General features: G+C 37.1%; 1 protein-coding gene across 4 annotated transcripts in view; it reads left to right on the forward strand.

Moving 5' to 3' along the window:
• LOC107554884 (pre-B-cell leukemia transcription factor 1) overlaps positions 1-18,590 on the forward strand; it is an 83,978-nt gene extending 65,388 nt beyond the window's left edge. The window contains exons 2-8 of one of the 4 annotated variants that reach the window (XM_016237524.1): positions 437-681; positions 5,765-5,955; positions 7,722-7,857; positions 10,055-10,214; positions 11,580-11,692; positions 13,214-13,303; positions 17,056-18,590. In XM_016237524.1, coding sequence (XP_016093010.1) covers positions 437-681; positions 5,765-5,955; positions 7,722-7,857; positions 10,055-10,214; positions 11,580-11,692; positions 13,214-13,303; positions 17,056-17,148 — 1,028 coding nt within the window. In that variant the 3' untranslated portion in view covers positions 17,149-18,590. The remainder of the gene's footprint in view (positions 1-436; positions 682-5,764; positions 5,956-7,721; positions 7,858-10,054; positions 10,215-11,579; positions 11,693-13,213; positions 13,304-17,055) is intronic. The other 3 variants (XM_016237525.1, XM_016237527.1, XM_016237526.1) reach the window with 3 other exon arrangements.
• Positions 18,591-23,476: the final 4,886 nt, after the last annotated feature.

Below are 23,476 nucleotides of genomic sequence, written 5' to 3' on the forward strand. Positions count from 1 at the left end.
CATGTGTGTGTGTGTGTGTGTGTGTGTGTGTGTGTGTGTATGTGGTCCAGCGTGTGTATGTGTGTGTGTGTGTGTGTGTGAGTGAGTGAGTCTGATGTAAAATCAAAGCACTCAGGCCCTCTAGTGTCAGAGCCGGAGAGCACAGGGATGCTGAGATTTACAGCCACAGAGCATCAGCGCTGAGTGGGAAGCTCATGATATGAATTAGATGAAGTTTTATTATATCATCATAAAACTTGGCAAAGTCAACTGCAGCCTTAAATGTTTTTTTGTTTCGGCCTCAAAGACAATTCATCAGAAAGAGCTGATTCTCTGTGGATCGATGAGGCCGGACCCGTCGTGCCAGACTCAGTATATTCAAAGCCTCTGCCGTCACACGGTGCATCCTGGGATATCGAGCTGTTTGAATAACCTTTCCGTGCTTGTTTCGTTCCAGTGTTGAGTATCCGTGGCGCCCAGGAGGAGGAGTCTCCCGATGCCCAGCTGATGCGATTGGACAACATGCTGCTGGCGGAGGGCGTGTCCGGGCCGGAGAAAGGGGGCGGGTCTGCGGCGGCTGCGGCGGCGGCGGCGGCATCGGCTGGAGTCGGAGCCGATAACTCCACCGAACACTCCGATTACAGAGCCAAACTCACCCAGATCCGCCAGATCTACCACACCGAGCTGGAGAAGTACGAACAGGTCAGAAAACCTGCAGAATATGTGCAGCGGCCAATATTTGGCAGCCAGTTTACCATACTGAACATGGCGATAAGTTTATATAAGCAAAAATGCGAAAGAAAGATATTGACAGACAGATTCTGAAAGCTTCTAGCACTTTTACAGGGGATGCTGCTTAAAGTACTAATAATATTAGTGTAAACTATGCTTGAATAACTATGCTATTAATAATTTTGAATTTTATTTTATATCATATATTCTTATAATATTATAGTATATAGATATTATATAAGATAGTTATATAAATATCATTATTTATAATAATATTGAACTGAATTTAAACAATCGAACTGAATAATGACACTATTATCTTCTGCTTTTAACTATTTAGTATCCTTGAGATAATATAATAATGTTTAATAATATTTTGAATAATTTTTATTTTTATATTTTCTGTTTTCTTTTTAATTTAAATTAAAGTTTGAGTAATTTATTATTATTTTTTTTCATTTTTAATAGTTTTTTTATTTGTCTATATGGTTTTTATTTTGTTTTATTTTTAGTTATTTTAGGAGATCAAGTTAAACTAAATTAAAATTAGAAAAAATTATTTTTATTATTTTTTTTAGATTTCAATTAGCATTTATTTTCTTTCAAGTAAGCAACATTTTTGAATGGTTTTAATTTTAGTTTTAGTTAACTATAATAACCCTGCTATTTACAATCTAAATTAAATCTGAATCATAAATTGATCAATTTTACATTTTCTTTTGCTTGAACAACTATGCTATTAATCTGAATTTGTGAGGATTTCACTATTATATTAAGCATCTTAAAACTTTGACATACTCAAAACCAGACAGATTTTTTGACTGATGGAAATCATTTTTATTTTATTTGGAATAACATGCATTGAAGAATCGTTTGAAGTAACACCAGCAACGTTTGCTTAAGTCAACACTTCAATTTTGATTTCATGTTGACTGTAATATCTCATAATTTAGATTAGTGCAACATCTGTTTGACTGCCGTTGTTATACTTTAATGTAGTGTGTGTGTGTGGCTCAGCATTTTTTTAAAGAAAATGACTGATGGTTTCTCTAGATAAGAGCCTTATTCCTCGGCTGGGTTCGTGTAGAGCTCTTTGAAGCTGCACTGAAACTGCAATTTGACCTTCAGCCCGTTGGTTCCCATTGAAGTCCATTATATGGAGAAAAATCCTGGAATGCTTTCCTCAAAAACCTTCATTTCTCTGCGACTGAAGACAGAAAGACATGAAGATCTTGGATGACATGGGGGCGAGTAAATTATCAGGACATTTTTATTCTGGAAGTGAACTACTGCTTTAAATGCGCTTTACAAATAAAAATGTGCTCACATACTTCTCTCATTCGGCATGAATACAAATGTGCATAAGTTGCAGCACGTTTCAGGTGATTAAAAAAAAACTTACCACGACTTCTATTTTGGGAAATCTGGTACTCAGTGGCTTGAAATTAAACTTTTTATTTGTTTGTTTGTTTTTTTAATTATTAAAAATCTTAAGGGAATTCTTGAAGGAAATGTATTACTTAATTAATTGCATTATATAAGTCGATTTGGAATATGAGTTGCAGCATGTTTTTAAATGATTAAAAAAGTGATTCTGAAAATATGGTAATCCAAGGGCTTGATTTAAATATTTCGGTTTGAAATCTTTTTTTGTTGTTGTTGAAAATATCATACGGAAATGCATTATTTAACTAATTGATTGCATTATATAAGTCACTTTGGAATGTAAGTCAGAGCATGTTTTTAAATGATTAAAAAACATGACTTATAATTGGAAAATACGGTAGTCCAAGGGCTTACTGTTTGGAATCTTTTTTTAAATGATTAAAATTCAGAAGGAAATTCTGTATTTCAAGCGTGTGTGAATGTGGTTTGTATGTAAATGACTGGTGCTGAGATCAGGCTGCTGTAGGTTCTTAAATACTCAGGACTTGACTGGACATCAGCATCGTGATGAGCATCATTCATGTTTAAGTGCGAGTATCAGTGCCTGCCATACTGGCTCTCAGTGCGGTCAGACAGTAGATCCATCGCTGATGATAAACCGTACGGACAGAGGAGAGGTGATGTACTGAAATGCATTCTGGGACAGGGCCAGGTGTCCTCTGTTTGTTTGTTCACAAAGGACATTCATAGCTGTCATAGAGGACCGCAAACACACACACACACACACACACAGACGGACCACCCGGCACAAGAGCGAAAACACCCTTCATCATCCGCTCTGTAACTGTTGTTGTGGTCTTCCCATGAGTCCTGGTTCTCCTGACGCTCTCTGCTCTCTTACTCATCTGTTTGTGTCGCTCCGTGAGTAATGACAATCTCTTGCCAATGAGGCCATTTCAGAATTAAGGCACAATATTGAAAGTGTAACGACTCCGTCACCCTCATTTTTATGCGTGATTAATGAACTTTATGGAGGAATGAGGGCTCAAGAGATGGATGAGTTTTTATAGATATTACTGCATTACAATACATAGACAGCATTACTTTAATGTAGTGTGTGTGTGTGGCTCAGCATTTTTTTAAAGAAAATGACTGATGGTTTCTCTAGATAAGAGCCTTATTCCTCGGCTGGGTTCGTGTAGAGCTCTTTGAAGCTGCACTGAAACTGCAATTTGACCTTCAGCCCGTTGGTTCCCATTGAAGTCCATTATATGGAGAAAAATCCTGGAATGCTTTCCTCAAAAACCTTCATTTCTCTGCGACTGAAGACAGAAAGACATGAAGATCTTGGATGACATGGGGGCGAGTAAATTATCAGGACATTTTTATTCTGGAAGTGAACTACTGCTTTAAATGCGCTTTACAAATAAAAATGTGCTCACATACTTCTCTCATTCGGCATGAATACAAATGTGCATAAGTTGCAGCACGTTTCAGGTGATTAAAAAAAAACTTACCACGACTTCTATTTTGGGAAATCTGGTACTCAGTGGCTTGAAATTAAACTTTTTATTTGTTTGTTTGTTTTTTTAATTATTAAAAATCTTAAGGGAATTCTTGAAGGAAATGTATTACTTAATTAATTGCATTATATAAGTCGATTTGGAATATGAGTTGCAGCATGTTTTTAAATGATTAAAAAAGTGATTCTGAAAATATGGTAATCCAAGGGCTTGATTTAAATATTTCGGTTTGAAATCTTTTTTTGTTGTTGTTGAAAATATCATACGGAAATGCATTATTTAACTAATTGATTGCATTATATAAGTCACTTTGGAATGTAAGTCAGAGCATGTTTTTAAATGATTAAAAAACATGACTTATAATTGGAAAATACGGTAGTCCAAGGGCTTACTGTTTGGAATCTTTTTTTAAATGATTAAAATTCAGAAGGAAATTCTGTATTTCAAGCGTGTGTGAATGTGGTTTGTATGTAAATGACTGGTGCTGAGATCAGGCTGCTGTAGGTTCTTAAATACTCAGGACTTGACTGGACATCAGCATCGTGATGAGCATCATTCATGTTTAAGTGCGAGTATCAGTGCCTGCCATACTGGCTCTCAGTGCGGTCAGACAGTAGATCCATCGCTGATGATAAACCGTACGGACAGAGGAGAGGTGATGTACTGAAATGCATTCTGGGACAGGGCCAGGTGTCCTCTGTTTGTTTGTTCACAAAGGACATTCATAGCTGTCATAGAGGACCGCAAACACACACACACACACACACAGACGGACCACCCGGCACAAGAGCGAAAACACCCTTCATCATCCGCTCTGTAACTGTTGTTGTGGTCTTCCCATGAGTCCTGGTTCTCCTGACGCTCTCTGCTCTCTTACTCATCTGTTTGTGTCGCTCCGTGAGTAATGACAATCTCTTGCCAATGAGGCCATTTCAGAATTAAGGCACAATATTGAAAGTGTAACGACTCCGTCACCCTCATTTTTATGCGTGATTAATGAACTCTATGGAGGAATGAGGGCTCAAGAGATGGATGAGTTTTTATAGATATTACTGCATTACAATACATAGACAGCATCCACACTGTCATACGTTCACCAGCATACTGTTCATTCAGAATTCATATGTGGACCCGGAATAGCGCTAAATTATTTTTGCTGTTTTTGAGAGATTTTTTTATGGGTGATATTTTATATTATGATTGTTAGTAGTGTTCACAATGAAGCTCCAGTGTATAATTTTAAGTAGCATGGAAACATTTGGTGTACACTACTTTTGGATCAGTATGATTTTTAATGTTTTTATTTTCTCCAATTTTATTTGATCAAAAATACAGACAAAAACAGCAAAATTGTGAAATATTATTACAATTTAAAATAACTGTTTACTATTGACATATATATTAAAATGTAATTTATTTCTGTGATCAAAGCTGTATTTTCAGCATCATTCCTCCAGTCTTCAGTGTCACATGATCTTCAGAAATCATAATAATATGCTGATTTGCTGCTCAAGAAACATTTCTGATTATCATCAATGTTGAAAACAGTTGTGCTGCTTAATGTTTTAGTAAAAACTGTGATACATTTTATTTCTCAGGATTCTTTGGTGAATCGAAAGTTAAAAAGAACAGCATTTATTTGAAATAGAAATCTTCTCTAACATTATAAATGTCTTTACTGTCACTTTTGATCAATTTAATGCACGCTTGCTGAATAAAACTATTAATTTCTACTCAGACTTTTTGAATCATATGTAGAAAAGGTGGATAACTGTTTAGTACTTTTGTAATCAGGCATAGAAAGTTTGAACTCTTTAAAATAATAAGCTTAAGTTAGTCTAGGATTCTGTTTTTAAAACTTTGTTCTGCTTTGACCATTAGAATTAAACAGGCTGTTGTTGTTTCTGTATGTAAATGAGCTCTGTTATGATTGGCTAATTGGCTAGTGACAAAAAGTTACTTAAAACTGAACTGAACTGTTGATATGCAAAGGTGGGTGGCCATATGTTAATGAGCTCACAGTTGTGAAGTAGCTAAAAGTCCTGACTGAACCCTGTTTTCCATGAAATGAGCTCTTGAACCTGTTTCTGTAAGCCGTATCTTGTTATGGTAACATGCATGTGTCTGTGTTTCCCTCTTTCCAGGCGTGTAACGAGTTCACGACCCATGTGATGAACCTGCTGAGAGAGCAGTCTCGCACGCGGCCCATCTCGCCCAAAGAGATCGAGCGCATGGTCAACATCATCCACCGCAAGTTCAGCTCCATCCAGATGCAGCTCAAGCAGAGCACCTGCGAGGCCGTCATGATCCTGCGCTCCCGCTTCCTCGACGCCAGGTCCGTGCATGTTGCATTTGTTTCATGCATTTGAGTGCAAATCCACTCGTAATCAAACCCTGTGCTCTCATTCTTTTCCCCGGAGCAGATCACGCTCAGCGCTAAGCTTCTAACTATCACATCCGTGTCAACAAACGCTCCTGCGCTTTATTTGCACACGTGTGTTTTCCTGTTTCCCTTTAGGGCCGCATCCAAACCCACACACGCTTTGCTATGTTGAGTCCATCCCTTTCTCAGTGTAATCGCTTGTTCTCTTTGAAACGTGCCTGGGATTTGCATACATTTCTGTGCGGATAAATCACACTGGAAGCCTGGAGTCGGAGGCATAACATTTAAATGAGCTTCGTGTCTCCTCGCAGCACTCAGAATCCATTCTCAGTCTCTTTGGAGCATGCTCAGTTCCTCTGATTAATCCTCTCTCCGGCTGAGACCATGCTGTGCTCATTTGCATTTAGTGAAGAGGGGTTTTGGGGAGGAAATCGGCTCACCCTCTGTTCCGGCCCTTCAGTGCTGCATATGTAAAAGCCCCTGAGATGAGCTCCAATCGCACACTCTTAACCCACAGATGAGTGATGCCGAGAGGAGGTTGAATTCATTGGCACCCAAAGCTCAATTTACGCTCGTTTTAAAGCTCTTCTCTTTGAGTATGTGTGGGGTCTGCTTTATTCTTCCTTTCAAGCATTGAAGCATCTGCCTGCTAGATTTGTCTTTGCACACTTACACGAAATAGGCTGCAAAATATGGCATTAATCTATGGAAATAGTTGCTTGTGCTGCTTTAATTTACATGTATTTTATGTATTTCATGTTACAAATTTAGATTGGGATTAATATGTAGTTTAAACTTCAAAATAAAGACAATTAAATTAAATTAATTACAATAATATAATGCAATAAAATAAAATAATAAATGAAATAATAAAATATTATTATACAGATTGAAATAAACAGGTAACCGTGTTGCATATTCAGTTTAAATCAATCTATCACTCAGTATAAAGTAACATTAACGTAAAAGTAAATGAATAGAAAACAAAATGAATTTGAAATAAAATACCATAAAAATTATATCAAATAAATTGAAATAAATAGATAGCAGGGTTGCATATTCCGTTTAAATCAATCTGTTACTCAGTATAAAGTAAAATTAAAGTAGAAGTAAATTGAATTTGATTAAAAATAGAAAAATGAAATTGAATGAAATTAAATGAACTAAATAGGTAACAGTTGCATATTCAGTTTAAATCAGTAGAGAGCTAGTTAGTTGATATATCATTATTGATCAAATTATTGTTTATTTCCAATAAATTAAAGAACAAATATTTGTTTGATCATTTTTCTAACAGTATCTTTGGTAACAGGGTTGAATAGTAGCTTTTACCTTTTATATCTTTTACTTTTCATGCTAGGTTTTATGATTTATTCAACTTTTCAATTTTACTAGTTTATCTAACATTGAAAATTCTCACATTTCATGGTAGCTTTGACCTGCTTTTCAAGCAGGATTTTATGTTTTATCCAGTTTTTTCAATTTTACTAGTTTATCTAAGAATAAATAATCTCTCATTAAATTCCACAACAACAAAAACGTGTGGTCTGTGTCTCTTAAAGTAATGCGTCACCTAAGTGTACATGGCCAGTTGCAGTTACTTACTCTATATTTACCAAAATATTTGATATGAAACATGAAGTATATGCAACAGCACAAGTTCTGGCAAGATGTCCAAATCTGATTTGTTTTGTGTTGCTCTCTCTCTGTCTGCACAGGAGGAAAAGACGAAACTTCAACAAACAGGCCACAGAGATCCTGAACGAATATTTCTACTCTCATCTCAGTAACCCGTATCCCAGCGAGGAGGCCAAAGAAGAGCTGGCCAAGAAGTGTTCGATCACCATGTCGCAGGTACAACACTGAAAACCATCCGCTCATTACCACCACCCGAAATATAGTACCCACAAATCTGCTCTCTCACAGTTCAGGGATAGGAATGGTTCTTTAATATTCAGTATGGCATGTTTAGCATATTTATATACCATGCATTTTCAAAAAAATACCATAGAGTTACAATTGCACGCTTTCCAAAAATGCTGTCCAGGTAGGGAGTTGGCCTGATATTGAGACACATCCGATGTTTGTTTCTACCTGTTTTGCATGTAAAATATATCAGTAATACTCACGTGAGTTCAGCCTCATGCAACTCGAAAACAAAATCATTTGCAGCATGGCAACACATGCCTCTTAGCATTTTTCATCTGCTGCGCTAAATGCATAATGCATTCTAAACTATTTAATAAATTTAGCTGAAATGATTGTATGATGCATTTAGGCCTGGTTTTGAGTCAGACTCGCGGGATGAGTGATGACTGCCGCGCCGTTTGTTATATAGAAACACCTTTAGCCTCTCGCGGGAACGGGAAGCTTAGCCGCAGGATTGATTAGCTTTTCATGGTAATGGTGTTTATCATTAGTGCAGAGCCTCATCCGCTGCTGTATTAGCCGTAATGGGCGTTAGTGTGTGTTGAGTGATTGCTGTCAGTGTATACTGTGATCATAGCTGGCAGCGTGTAAGTGATCATTTATTTTAATGTTAGTGTGTGTGTGTGTGTCCATCATGGTTAGACCTCTGTCCTTGTGGCCATCACAAGTATTGTCGATAGCATCCTTCACTGTCGTGAAGTCTGCCAGCCACTGTTGCATTTTGCTTCAACTGGTCATATGTGCTGTGATCAGAATATGCTATCAGAATAAAACTGAAAATCAAAAATTGAGGCTCTTGAGCACTTTTTCAGTCCAAAATGCACTGAGCATTTTATTTTTGCACAAAGATTGCTAGTATCTTGGCATGTAATCATTTTTTGGATATGCAGCAAATGAATTGCAAGTATTGAGTTTTTACTCTTTTGGAATCTTTTAGCAGTAGTTCAGACTTTTTTAGCAAAGGCTATGTAATGTATTTCATTGTTCTACACTGCACAAAAGTTTCACTCAAAAACCCCATGCAAACGGCAAGTAACACATTCATTAATAAATGTGAAGTTTTCAAGTAGAAAGACTGAAATTGTATTTTCAGTACTCCAATAATTGTTTTTTTAGAACTGAGATTTTTACAGTCACGTTGCTGTAAAGAGTTTTTTATTATTATTTTTATAAAAAAAGATTTGTTGACGGATGGAAAATACTATTTCAGTCTTTCTACTTAAAATTTTCACATGGAAATTTAACATGATCTCACTATGTTGTAGGGAGTTTTCGTTTTGGTTATTTAACGCTTTGTTTGTATTTTTTGTCAAGAAAATATCTGAACTTTTAACACTTAGATTAAATAATGAATCAAGAAGGAGAAAAGATTAAAGAATTAAAAATTGTGAGTGCATTGAACTATAATATTCAATGCATCGTGTGTACAATATACACTACTGTTCAAAGTTTGGGGTCAGTATGATGTTTTTAAAAGAAATGATTACTTTTATTCACCAAGGACATGTTAAATTGATCCAAAGTGACAGTAAAGGTATTTATAATGTTACAAAAGATTTAATTTCAAATAAATGCTGTTCTTTTGAACTTTCCATTCATCAAAGAATCCTGAAAAATCATTAACGTTCCCACAAAAATATGAAGCAGCTCAACTGTTTTCAACATTGATAATAATCAGAAATGTTTGTTGAGCAGCAAATCAGCATATTAGAGTGATTTCTGAAGATCATGTGACACTGAAGACTGGAGTAATGATGCTGAAAATACAGCTGCGCATCACAGAAATAAATTACAGTTTAACAGATATTCACATAGAAAACAGTTATTTTAAATTGTAATAATATTTCACAATTGTTACTGTATTTTTATCAAATAAATGCAGCCTTGGTGAGCAGAAGAGACTTCTTTCAAAAATCTTACTGACCCCAAATGTTTGAATGATATACTGTACATATTTGCGTACTACACATGATTTTTGCATGATGTAATGTGTGACCAGTGTGTCAAGTTGCATCTAAGAACCTGTTTATTTTTCGTTGTCCGTCATGGTTTGTTCGCATGGGTTTGTTCAAGAGGACACAGTATTGGAAAACACATGTCTTAACAATGTTTTTGTGGGCAGGTTTCCAACTGGTTCGGAAACAAACGGATCCGATATAAGAAGAACATCGGAAAATTCCAGGAAGAAGCCAACATCTACGCGGCCAGAACGGCTGTGAGCGCGGCGAGTGTGTCGGCACATGGCAGCCAGACCAATTCCCCGTCCACTCCAAACTCAGCAGGTGAGGCGATATAAACTCTCCACTCATTCCCATGATGCCCGATGAGGGGCAGGACTTCATACAGCCATGCAGCTGGAGAGCTGATGTCACACTGTGGGAAATGTCTTTTGTTAGTAAATGAGAAGACTTTACTGTATGTGGAGCTGAAAGCTAGTCTCTGAAAAACGATTGAAAATGTTTTCACCTGAAACGGGACGAGGGCTCTGTGGGTCACAGCATGTTCTGCTCCTGTCTCAACTCGGAGGACTCGTCTAGGTAAAACACACTGTTTTGTGCGCCGTTAAAGCCATGAGAACTTATGACCATAGACTTCAGTGAGTTATTTCTGCACAAATGAAAACAAGACTGAGGGAAAGACAATATATCATACTGATGGATGTCAGTCCTTCAGCTGACAAAATATTAAACATACACTACAGTTCAAGAGTTTGGGGTCGGTAAGATATTTATGTTTTTGAAAAAAGTCTCTTCTGCTCACCAAGGCTGCATTTATTTGATTAAAAAAACTGTAATATTGTGAAATATTGTTACTATTTTAAATATTTAAAAGTGTTTTTTTATCTATGTGAATTTATTGTAAAATGTAATTTATTTCTGCGATGCGCAGCTGAATTTTCAGCATCATTACTCCAGTCTTCAGCGTCACATGATCTTTCAGAAATGCTGAAAAATCAAATATCAATGCAGTTGTGCTGCCGAATATTTCTGTGGAAACCATCATACATTTTATTTTTCAAGATTCTTTGATGAATAGAAAGTTCAAAAGAACAGCATTTGTTTGAAATAGAAATCTTTTGTAACATTATCAATGTCTTTACTATCACTTTTCAAATAAAAATATGAATTTCGAATTTCATATGAATATGAAAAAAATGTAATTTTACTGACCCCAAACTTTTGAACAGTAGTGTGAATTTTTAACAAGTTATGGATTATAAAACTGAAGACATTTTTTCTAATTAAAAATTCTGTTTCACACAAAAAGACGTGAAAACATCAGACTATAGAAATAAAAGCGTATGCAAATGTGAATGTTGACTCAAGATCAATCAAAGATTTTACATGTCTTTCTCACAAACATGTTTCGCATCAGATTAAAATTAATATTGCCATTTAACTGAAAAAATAAATTCTGTTGTCATTTTTATAAGCTCAAACCAAATATGCACATATCGGAGTTTGCTTTTAGCTGGATCGCTCCTGCTTAGCATCGATTCTTGATCTTCGTCTTCTTTATGGGCTGCTGGATCTTATGCTCTGAAAAGCTTATCTAACTATAACTCTGCATTTCTGCTCTCTTGAATTCTTCAAACTCATTTCTCTGGCTTGTTCTGTCTCTCTCTGTTGTGTCTGTGCACCTCTCAGGTTCCGCTGGCTCTTTTAACATGTCAAACTCTGGCGATTTGTTTATGAGTGTTCAGTCTCTGAATGGGGACTCGTACCAGAGCTCTCAGGTGGGAGCCAATGTGCAGTCACAGGTATAGTGCCAATAAATCACTAAACAACCCTTAGCGCACCAGCACACACACTGCAGCTCTCGTCGTGGGGGTGTAGCAACATGATAAACATTTCTAGTGTGTGTGTTTTAAGTAAAATCTCGATGTAGGAAAAGATTTTCTTCTTTACGATATTCTAAAGTTTCTAAAGCTTGTGAACTGCCTGTCTGTCTACTGCCTACATAGGAAGCTGACTGAATTTGAAAAGGATTTGAAAAGCTCTACATAGACAGTAGTGGTCAACTGATATATCGGCCAATAATTAGATTTTTTGCCGATGTGTCGGAAGCAGGACTTTTATTTTGACAGCGCAGAATCAAGAAGTTGACACCTAAATAAAATGTTTATTTTAGATGTTTTTTTTTTTTTGTCAAGTACAACTTTTTATCATATGAATGTATAAATATCAATTTCATTTCCGCATTTGTTATGCATGTGCTTCTACTATCTTTATATTAAATAGGGATATGATACATAGACTTTATATTGGCCACCCTGCTCTCTAAGATTTGGCATTGGCAATCACAAAAATCAATATTGGTCCGCTACTAATAGACAGCAACTCAAATAATGACTTCAATAGAGCTGCTAATGATTAAAAGCATAAACATACACATAAATTGTGTAAAATATTACAATTTGATCATTTTAAATTATATCTGAACCTTTCTATTAATACTTTTCAGTATTGCATGACATATACTGTTCAAAAGTTTGAGGTCAGTAAGATTTTATTTATTTATTTATTGGAAAAAATACTTTTTATTCATCAAAGAATCCTGAAGAATAAAATGTAGCACGATTTCCACAAAAATATTGGGCAGCACAACTGTTTTCAACATTGATAATAATCAGAAATGTTTCTTGAGCAGCAGATCAGCATATTATACTGATTTCTGAAGATCATGTGACACTGAAGACTGCAGTAATGATGCTGAAAATACAGCTGCACATCACAGAAATACATTACAGTTTACAATATATTCACATATAAAACATTTATTTGAAATTGTAATAATATTTCACAATTTTTACTGTATTTTTGATCAAATAAATGCAGCCTTGGTGAACAAAAGTTGGTGACCAAGTCTTACTGGCCACAAACCTCTGAACAGTAGTGTATGTATGTTTTTAATCAACATTTCTCTTGTTTTGTCTGCGATTTTGGATCATTTTTGTTCTAATGCGTTTCGGAAGTCCACAATTCTACTGTAGATTTTGGCCAAAATTGTATCTTATAAGGCAGCAATTTGGAGAATGCTGTCTTGGTAGGCAGCTCACTGGGCTTCAGAACAGAGCCATAGAGACAGGCTTTGTAATGTGTTTTATTGTTCACATGTCATCATGTGTTTGTACGTCTGTCTTTGTGTCGTCTTTTACTGTTGTTTGCTTTCTTTGACCTTGCTTTCTTCTTTGTCGTGTCGTCTGACTGTGCTTTGTTTGCGACCTTGCGTTCGCGTCTCGCGCGGTCTGACCTTGCCGTGTTGTTTTGCGGTGTTTCAGGTGGATACCCTTCGCCATGTTATCAGCCAGACAGGAGGATACAGTGACGGCCTCGCAGCAAACCAGATGTACAGTCCGCAGGGCATCAATGTAAGGCGAGAAAAAAACACTTATTTTTTTCCCCCTTCCTCTTGTTTTGCCCTCTACCAATTATTTCAAAGCCATAGGGCTCAGAATGCCACTTAGTGTGACTTGTCTGGGAATCGTGGTCACTTAGTTGATTGCCTGTGTGTTGCGAGAGCCACGGGCGGCACACTGCCTAGCGAGACGTGGACACGAGAGCGGCCCCGCGTCTGTCTGAGCCCATCACATCCAATCAGATCGGCCCGGCACCTGCAGCCACGCGCCCCGCTGACGGGAACAGGTGACACCGGCTGCAAATGTATGGCCCCTCGCCGTGCCCCAAAGTCACCTGACTCTGATTATCCCCCCAAGGGTGGCGCACAAAAACACTCGGCACTAAAAATACAGCCGCACGCCTATGGTACAACACTCGTAGGAGGACATCCTGTGTGTTTTTGCTCGCATTCGGGAAAGGAGGGGCGCTGCTGGCAACTTGGCGCGCCGAGAAAATTCACAGCGACAAGCCGTGTGGTAAAGGGGAAAATCAATACGACAGACACACGGGGAGCGGAGTGTGGACTTGGGACAGCAATCCAAGCACATTGCTCAGATCAGGTTCCTGCCGAGCTAATGGCCTTGACAGCGAGCCGAGAAGAGAAAGAGAAAGAGAGAGAGAGTAGAGGGGGAGGCCGGTCTGCGTCTCCGTCCCACTGCCGTTCTGCCGCGCTTCACCGGCCGTATGTTAATGAGATCAAACGCGTTCGCGGGAAAAGCACAGATGTATGCAAATCCCATCCTGCATTTTCTGGAGAATTGTGGGCTTGATTTTGATGGACAGACGCACAGAACGGCGCTCAATTCACGAGTATTTTAATAACGCATTTAATACAATACAAAGCATTTATATTGCATAACATAGGCCTACACAGGTCCCATGGTCAAGTTTACAAATATATAATAAAGATAAATATATAATATTTAGTATTTGTGTTATTGTATGAACTCTACTGTTCAAAATATTGAGGTCAGTAATTTTTTTAAAGTAATTAATTCTTTTTTTCAGCAAGAATGCATTTAATTCATCAAAGTGACAGTAAAGACATTTTTAATGTAATTTTTTTTTTGTTTCCACAAAAATATTAAGCTGCAACTTTTTAAAGTTGATAATAACCAGAAATGTTTCTTGAGCAGCAGATCAGCATATTATACTGATTTCTGAAGATCGTGTGACACTGAAGACTGGAGTAATGATGCTGAAAATACAGCTGCGCATCACAGAAATAAATTACATTATAGAATTCACATAGAAAACAGTTATTTTAATAGTATTTGTAATAATATTTAATAATATTACTGTTTTTACTGTATTGATTGATCAAATAAATGAATTTTTTATATTTTTAAAAATCTTACTGACCCTAAACTTTTGAATGGTAGTATATGATATTATTATAAGTGCCATTGAAATGAATTAAATCTTAAAATGATTTGCATAGTTAACGCAAATTCATAATCTAAAATGTTTTAACTGTTAGACATTGATTGTGTGAGTGCAGTCTCTATTAAATTATTTAATAGTATTTTATCCACATTAATCCTTATCCACGGAAATAAATTGATCAGAAGGTGTGTGATCCCTCAATATTATTCATAGTTTTGTAGCAAATTATTGATCAGTATAAAATGACTGTTCACAGGAGTACATATACAGAGTTTGTGGATGGCGCAGTCCGATAGGTCTAACTCAATCTGACGTAGTGGCATCATTATCACATGGCACAGCTGATTGGTTCTCTCCTGTATCGATAGCCAATGAGCTCGCTGCTCAACATTCAAATATATGACTAGTGCTTGCCGTAGCAGTTGCAGCTTGCTTCAGAAACCCTCCACCTTCCCCAGCTCCACCTGTATAGATCTGCTACGAGGTGATTAATGTGTGCTATATGGGGGTTATTTCATGTATGTTATATTTGCAGCAGCAATATTTCTTACATGCTCACAGCAGCATGTTGTGGATGTATTGGCAGTAGCAAGTCTCGGTACTTGCTCTGCCGCAGCAGCAGCAGCGTAGCAGATCTATTCCGCCAAGACCAAATACATTAACATTGTCATGTGCATTACCATGCCAAAAAAAAATATATATATATATGACAGAAATATATATCAGCTAATTTAAGACTTTGAATGTAGCTCATCCCTTCAAAGCTGCAAGATTTTGTGTTATAATGCATATACTGTAGATTTGCTCCAAAAGTATTTGGACACTTAAGTGACTGTTATTAATGTCTGAATGTCACTGCATTAGAGAAGTTCACCACATGAATGCTTTCCGCTAGCGTCTCACAACCACAAAGTGGCACAGCTCACTTTGCTTGTACAGTGTCTGTCCTTAAAATGAAAGACACCTGCTTTGATATTTTATTATCTAATGCAATAATATTCATGCATTTTGAATTGTGATTGAAGTGTTGAGATACTTTGGGGGCCGCTGTACATTAAATTGAGAGGAAGCATTAGTGGCACACAAATTACAGAGATGAGATTTGATACTGTGTCTGTTGATGGTTTTTCAGCCTGCATTCAACAGCAGCATTTAAGACATTTCCTCTGTTCTTTTATTGGGTTTGATTGAGGAACAGACCAGCGTTTGCTGCTCTTTCTGTCTGTGAGATTAGTGATGCATTCTGCTGCGTCTCTGTGTTTCTATTCCACGTGTCATTCTCTCAGTGTTGTGTGTGTGTGTGTGTCAGTATAAATGTCAAGCATCACACACAGAGCTCTTACACGCGACTCCTGTTTTCTGAGGATGTAATCATTTCAGACTGACAGAAACCTGCGCTGTCAATCAAATCACTGATAATATTTAATTGGCTAAATTTTTTTGACTTTGTAAACACTAACAAAGAAATTATTTACATTTTTTTTAGTTTGATTTTAGGACAAATCTTACATTATGTTCACTAAAGCTGTATTCATTTGACCAAAAATACACTAAAAACTATTTTAATTCATCAAAGATTGATGAATGTTGCATTTATAATATATTCGAATAGAAAAGTAATTTTAAATTGTAATGATATTTCACTGTTATTACAGTTTAAATCAGCTGTCATCTATTTGAATATACTTCTAAATGTAATTCGTTCCTGTGAAGTTTGGGGTGTTTTTAAAATGTTTTTGAAAGAAGTCTCTTCTGCTCATCAAGGCTGCATTTATTTAATTAAAAACAGTAATATTGTGAAATATTATTACAATTTAAAATAATTGTTTTCTATTGTAATAGATTGTAAAATGTAATTTATTCCTGTGAGCAAAGCTGTATTTTCAGCATCATTCCTCCAGTCTTCAGTGTCACATGATCTTCAGAAATCAGTATAATATGCTGATTTGCTGCTCAAGAAATCTAAAGGTGTCCTTTCTTCAAAAAATATAAAAATAATAATAAATAAATAAAATGTAAAAAAATTAATAAAATTAAATGTGTGTGTGTGTGTGTTTTGAAATGTAGTCTGTTGTATTTTCTTTGTGCATTATTGGCAAATACAATGCTTTTCTGTCGGTTTTATATTAAATTTATTTAATAATCAAAATAAATCAACTTTATAGGAATTATATTCCACTCAATGTGTGGAATATCTGAATTTCACTCTGAATTTGACAACAAATTATTGATTTACAGGCCATTTTTTTCTTATATTGTGATGCTTTTTGTATGACCCAATGTGTGCTTGATTGCTCACTCATTGTGTGTGTGTGTGTGTGTGTTGTCTCTCCGTCAGGCGAACGGCGGCTGGCAGGACCCCACCACCCCGTCCTCCGTCACCTCCCCCACAGAAGGACCCGGAAGCGTTCACTCCGACACCTCTAACTGATCCTCACACACACGGACCGTCTCCATCACCGCCTCACACGCTCCTCTCTCCAGTGTGTACATGACTTCTGAAAACACAAGAGCGCATCATCAAACGTCTTCATGCTACCTCTCAAAACATCCGTCAGCAAACACATCCAGACCAAGAGAACGGGAGCTTTAGACTAGTCACAAACATCTATACTGTATGTCAACCCTGCCTTCATCGTCATGACAAACATCATGTTATGTTTGAAACATTTTTGCAATTTTACCATAGTGCCAAAGTACTTTTATACATCCCTGTAGGAACTCATTTTACATTATAATAGACTTCTTATGCTTGAAAAAGCAGTTTGCACTGCGTCTGAGCTGAACTAGAGTTCTGCTTGTCTAATAACCTTTACTTTGAATCTCAAAACATTTGGTTGGTGTACATAAGGGAAAATCATAAGTCCCTGCTTTAAGGAGAAATAAAGGCAATGCAGTTCAGATATACAGTAGATATCAAATTGTTCATTTCTAAAGGTTATTAGCACAACAGTATCATTATTTAGCATTTTAAATAAGATTCACACGCATCACACTTCAGGTTATTCATGCAATCTTGATGAATTTTTGTCTGATATTCATGTACAGACACATAAATCCCTTTATATAGCATCTTCATCATCATCATGGCTGAAGGATTTTCATCAGCGCACATGAGAATGCAATAAAAGGCAATCAGAAGTGAACAAATCCCAAATGTGAAATCGCTTTCGTTCCATGTCAGCCTTCTCTACGGCGACCTTGATACCAAAAACCACAGGCGTGTCCGCTCTTACCTTCACATTGCATCGTTCATGTTGTAAATTGTGTAAAATCCGAGGCGCTGGGATGTGCTTCTCACGAATGTCCCGGCGCGTTACACCTGAAACCAAAAATCCACTCGTGTTTCTTGAGAAGAAAGGAAAAGCTCACGATGGCACACAAATGCAGAAATCGTTTGGATATATTTTTGATGCCCTCCTGTTGTGAATAGCCGATTCTCATTTCTGATTTCATACACGGGCGGCCATATATTTTATTTTCTCGCAAGCATAATGTGAATGCGCGCTAGCTTCTATATGTAGATGTGCACCTTTACTCATCTTTTGCTCTTTTTATAACAATCGCATCCACGTCTGAAATGATCAAGTCTTTTAGAGAAGCGCTGTGATGAGTGCAGGCTTTCTGCTCCTGGGGCCACAGTTACTGCAGTTGATTGAGAATGAGACCATGTAGAGAGGTTTTGGAGCTCTAGATAGTGTGGGTCATAGTCTTTCTTTGGTTTGCCGTCTCATCAGATCGCACCTCAGCAGCACCGTATTCAGAAAAGTCTCATGTAATGATGCTTTTAGTTTTTGCATATACAGCGGTTTGTAAAACATCAAATGTTTACTTTGTTGCATGTCTTTTGTTCTTTAAACTCCTGCAGTGTTTTCGAATGTTTCTTCTTTTTCGGTTTTATATTAAATTTATTTAATTATTAATCAAAATTATTTTTATTTTCAACTTTATAGGAATTATATTCCACTCAATGTGTGGAATATCTGAATTTCACTCTGAATTTGACAACAAATTATTGATTTACAGGCCATTTTTTTTCTTATATTGTGATGCTTTTTGTATGACCCAATGTGTGCTTGATTGCTCACTCATTGTGTGTGTGTGTGTGTGTGTTGTCTCTCCGTCAGGCGAACGGCGGCTGGCAGGACCCCACCACCCCGTCCTCCGTCACCTCCCCCACAGAAGGACCCGGAAGCGTTCACTCCGACACCTCTAACTGATCCTCACACACACGGACCGTCTCCATCACCGCCTCACACGCTCCTCTCTCAATCAAAATAAATCAACTTTATAGGAATTATATTCCACTCAATGTGTGGAATATCTGAATTTCACTCTGAATTTGACAACAAATTATTGATTTACAGGCCATTTTTTTCTTATATTGTGATGCTTTTTGTATGACCCAATGTGTGCTTGATTGCTCACTCATTGTGTGTGTGTGTGTGTGTGTTGTCTCTCCGTCAGGCGAACGGCGGCTGGCAGGACCCCACCACCCCGTCCTCCGTCACCTCCCCCACAGAAGGACCCGGAAGCGTTCACTCCGACACCTCTAACTGATCCTCACACACACGGACCGTCTCCATCACCGCCTCACACGCTCCTCTCTCCAGTGTGTACATGACTTCTGAAAACACAAGAGCGCATCATCAAACGTCTTCATGCTACCTCTCAAAACATCCGTCAGCAAACACATCCAGACCAAGAGAACGGGAGCTTTAGACTAGTCACAAACATCTATACTGTATGTCAACCCTGCCTTCATCGTCACGACAAACATCATGTTATGTTTGAAACATTTTTGCAATTTTACCATAGTGCCAAAGTACTTTTATACATCCCTGTAGGAACTCATTTTACATTATAATAGACTTCTTATGCTTGAAAAAGCAGTTTGCACTGCGTCTGAGCTGAACTAGAGTTCTGCTTGTCTAATAACCTTTACTTTGAATCTCAAAACATTTGGTTGGTGTACATAAGGGAAAATCATAAGTCCCTGCTTTAAGGAGAAATAAAGGCAATGCAGTTCAGATATACAGTAGATATCAAATTGTTCATTTCTAAAGGTTATTAGCACAACAGTATCATTATTTAGCATTTTAAATAAGATTCACACGCATCACACTTCAGGTTATTCATGCAATCTTGATGAATTTTTGTCTGATATTCATGTACAGACACATAAATCCCTTTATATAGCATCTTCATCATCATCATGGCTGAAGGATTTTCATCAGCGCACATGAGAATGCAATAAAAGGCAATCAGAAGTGAACAAATCCCAAATGTGAAATCGCTTTCGTTCCATGTCAGCCTTCTCTACGGCGACCTTGATACCAAAAACCACAGGCGTGTCCGCTCTTACCTTCACATTGCATCGTTCATGTTGTAAATTGTGTAAAATCCGAGGCGCTGGGATGTGCTTCTCACGAATGTCCCGGCGCGTTACACCTGAAACCAAAAATCCACTCGTGTTTCTTGAGAAGAAAGGAAAAGCTCACGATGGCACACAAATGCAGAAATCGTTTGGATATATTTTTGATGCCCTCCTGTTGTGAATAGCCGATTCTCATTTCTGATTTCATACACGGGCGGCCATATATTTTATTTTCTCGCAAGCATAATGTGAATGCGCGCTAGCTTCTATATGTAGATGTGCACCTTTACTCATCTTTTGCTCTTTTTATAACAATCGCATCCACGTCTGAAATGATCAAGTCTTTTAGAGAAGCGCTGTGATGAGTGCAGGCTTTCTGCTCCTGGGGCCACAGTTACTGCAGTTGATTGAGAATGAGACCATGTAGAGAGGTTTTGGAGCTCTAGATAGTGTGGGTCATAGTCTTTCTTTGGTTTGCCGTCTCATCAGATCGCACCTCAGCAGCACCGTATTCAGAAAAGTCTCATGTAATGATGCTTTTAGTTTTTGCATATACAGCGGTTTGTAAAACATCAAATGTTTACTTTGTTGCATGTCTTTTGTTCTTTAAACTCCTGCAGTGTTTTCGAATGTTTCTTCTTTTTTATATCAAGCGCAGAGACATTCTCTTGTCAAGTTTTAACTTTTAAGATCTCTGCATATGTATAAAAGGAGTAAAATGGAACAGCAAACTATTGTCTTTTTGATTCCAACTCGTTTTTGTGAAGGAAAAACTAACAAGGTGTATGTTTCTTGGTCTCTTAATTTGTACTGGTAATGCATATTCCAAATAAATAGTTTCTTTTGTTGCAATATGATTCTCTCTGGCGTCTGGTTTCATTTGGGCATTTCTATTCAATTAGTGGAAATGAGATATCATTATAGTTTTTATTAATAGTTTTAATATTTTCTGATTTCATTATAATTCTAGTTAAAGTTCTGGTAGTTTTGCTCAAGGCTGTAAACACATATTTAGGATCGGTGTCCACTGAAAACTCATATAGCCTGAATATGCTGACCACTAGTCTGAATACTGGTTCAGCAAGAGCCCTTTCAAATAAAATGATAAAAATGTGAAATGTTCAGGGCCAGATGGCAGTGTTCTGTTCTTAGCGGATGCTGTTTTACTATAGTAACATGACTCCGTGTGTCTCTGTGAGAAGGAGGGCTCTGGTGGTTAAATGCTGTGATATTTCTCCAGCTGCTTCAGTCTATTGTTTCTGGGCTGCACTTCATAAACACACGCTTCAGGAGCGTCTCTCTCAAAGGTCAGCAGCCGAGGGACTGATGTCTGGAAAACAAATTAAGGGGGGAAGATGAATGCAAAGCAAAGCGCCGCACGTTTATTGATGGCCACCATTTAGAGTCTCTCTGTAGTTCATTTTTCACTCGCCACGAGCGGGACCTTGTTCTGAAATTGAATTGAGAGCAGGAACCTTTGAGTGAATCAGACTGAGCTTCAAATCAGCAGCAGAACAAAACACTGGATACAAACACATTCACTCTGGAGATTCAGTACGAAGAATCTACACTCTACATTTTAATGTGTTTTTCAGAGATCTGGTTTAGGATATTGTCCATTAGTTATTATTGGCCTTTGCTTGAAATCTCTACATATAATGCATTATAAAAACCTAAAAATACATCTTATAGTTACACACACACACACTGTTCATTATTAATTAAAAATGCATTAATATTCATTATTTAATATATGATTATTTTTTATTATATATTATTATAATATTTACATTATAATGCCAATTCATGATTATACATTTAAAGAGAATAATGTATTAAAATGTTCAATGAATAATGCATAAAATGTGATACGACATGGGAAACATATACTTATTCATGCACACACACAATATATATATATATATAGGCTATAATGCGAAACTCTAGGCCTATTATAGTTAGAATAAATTATAATACTTACTAATTCATTGTTATACATTTAAAAAGAGTAATGCATTAAAACATGATCAGCATCCTATTTCATTTGTTATATCAAATGTTATCTTGTGATACCACACATTAAACTCTTTAAAGATGTCACCATGAGTATAATGACCGTTATATGGATCAGTTTATCATTTGAAAAGATTCCTTCTGAATTTTCAGACTCAAATTACCAGAGAAACACACCTGAAGAAACGGATTATTTATCTTTTACTCTCTAATACCATTACTCTTGTGCTTTGTAATGAGTACAATCAGTGCATTCACAATGAAATACTGCACTCTAAAAAATGCTGGGTTAAATATAACCCAGGGCTGGGTTAAAAAGGGACAAACCCAGCTATTGGGTTGTTATGACCCAGCGGTTCGGTCAAAACAACCCAACCGCTGGGACAAAACAACCCATCCGCTGGGTCAAAACAACCCATATTTGAAGCCAAAAATGTAAAGAAAAACTGACAAAAAGACTGTACTTAATAGATTTAGTGAGGGAAAGAACTAAAATCCCATTATGCATTGTGAATGTCATTAATACAATTTTAAATGATGGAGAGGCATAAAAGCCAGACTAAATTATGCTCTGACCCAGCTCAGCCCCTGGTATCTAAAGGAGCAATGCTTTTATGCCACCTCTGAGCAGCATTAAACCAGTCTGTGTAAAGACGCCTAAATGCCACTTCAGAAGAGCTTTTGTCCCACCTTTGCAGTGCAATTTTGGTATTAGACATTTAGTTGTACAGCTAGACTGCACACACTCACACCACAAACAATCTTATGTAGTTACTCATTACAAACATACATTAAAAAAAATTAAAATAAACCTAACTGCTTCAAAATTCACATTTTCAGTACGGGTGTGTGTAATTTACATTGTAGATTAAAATGGCCAAGAATCACCTGTTTATATTTACCGTACAACTTGTTTTACTCATAAATTAAAAAATCCTATCATAAAAGCCCATTCTAAAAATCTCTATGGGAAAAATGAAAGGACAAAATAAGTCCTGAATTAAGGCCGCTGAAATAGTGTTTGGTGACGTTACGTTTTTTGGCAAAAGTTTTGTGTTCCCCCAAGAAACTCTGCAAGAGATTGAACACAAAACTGTTCATGTAAATAACATGAGACGAGAAGAACAGCGATGTTTCTTGGGGGAACACAAAAGCACATTGCTAGGTGGTTGTTAAGGCGTTCGAATTGGTTTAAAGTGCATTGCTATACGATTCCTTCAGTGTTGGATGGTTGCCAGGTTGTTGGTATAAAAATGCAGAGGTGTTCTGAGTGGTTGTAAGGTGTGCTAGGGTGTTCTGAGTGGTTGCTAGGTGTGTACTTACTGTAGTCAAACAAGTGCACCGCTCTAGTCTCTATTGCTCATCTGGG

This window comes from Sinocyclocheilus grahami, unplaced genomic scaffold, assembly GCF_001515645.1.
Source record: "Sinocyclocheilus grahami isolate Dianchi unplaced genomic scaffold, SAMN03320097.WGS_v1.1 scaffold517.1, whole genome shotgun sequence".
NCBI lineage: Eukaryota > Metazoa > Chordata > Actinopteri > Cypriniformes > Cyprinidae > Sinocyclocheilus > Sinocyclocheilus grahami.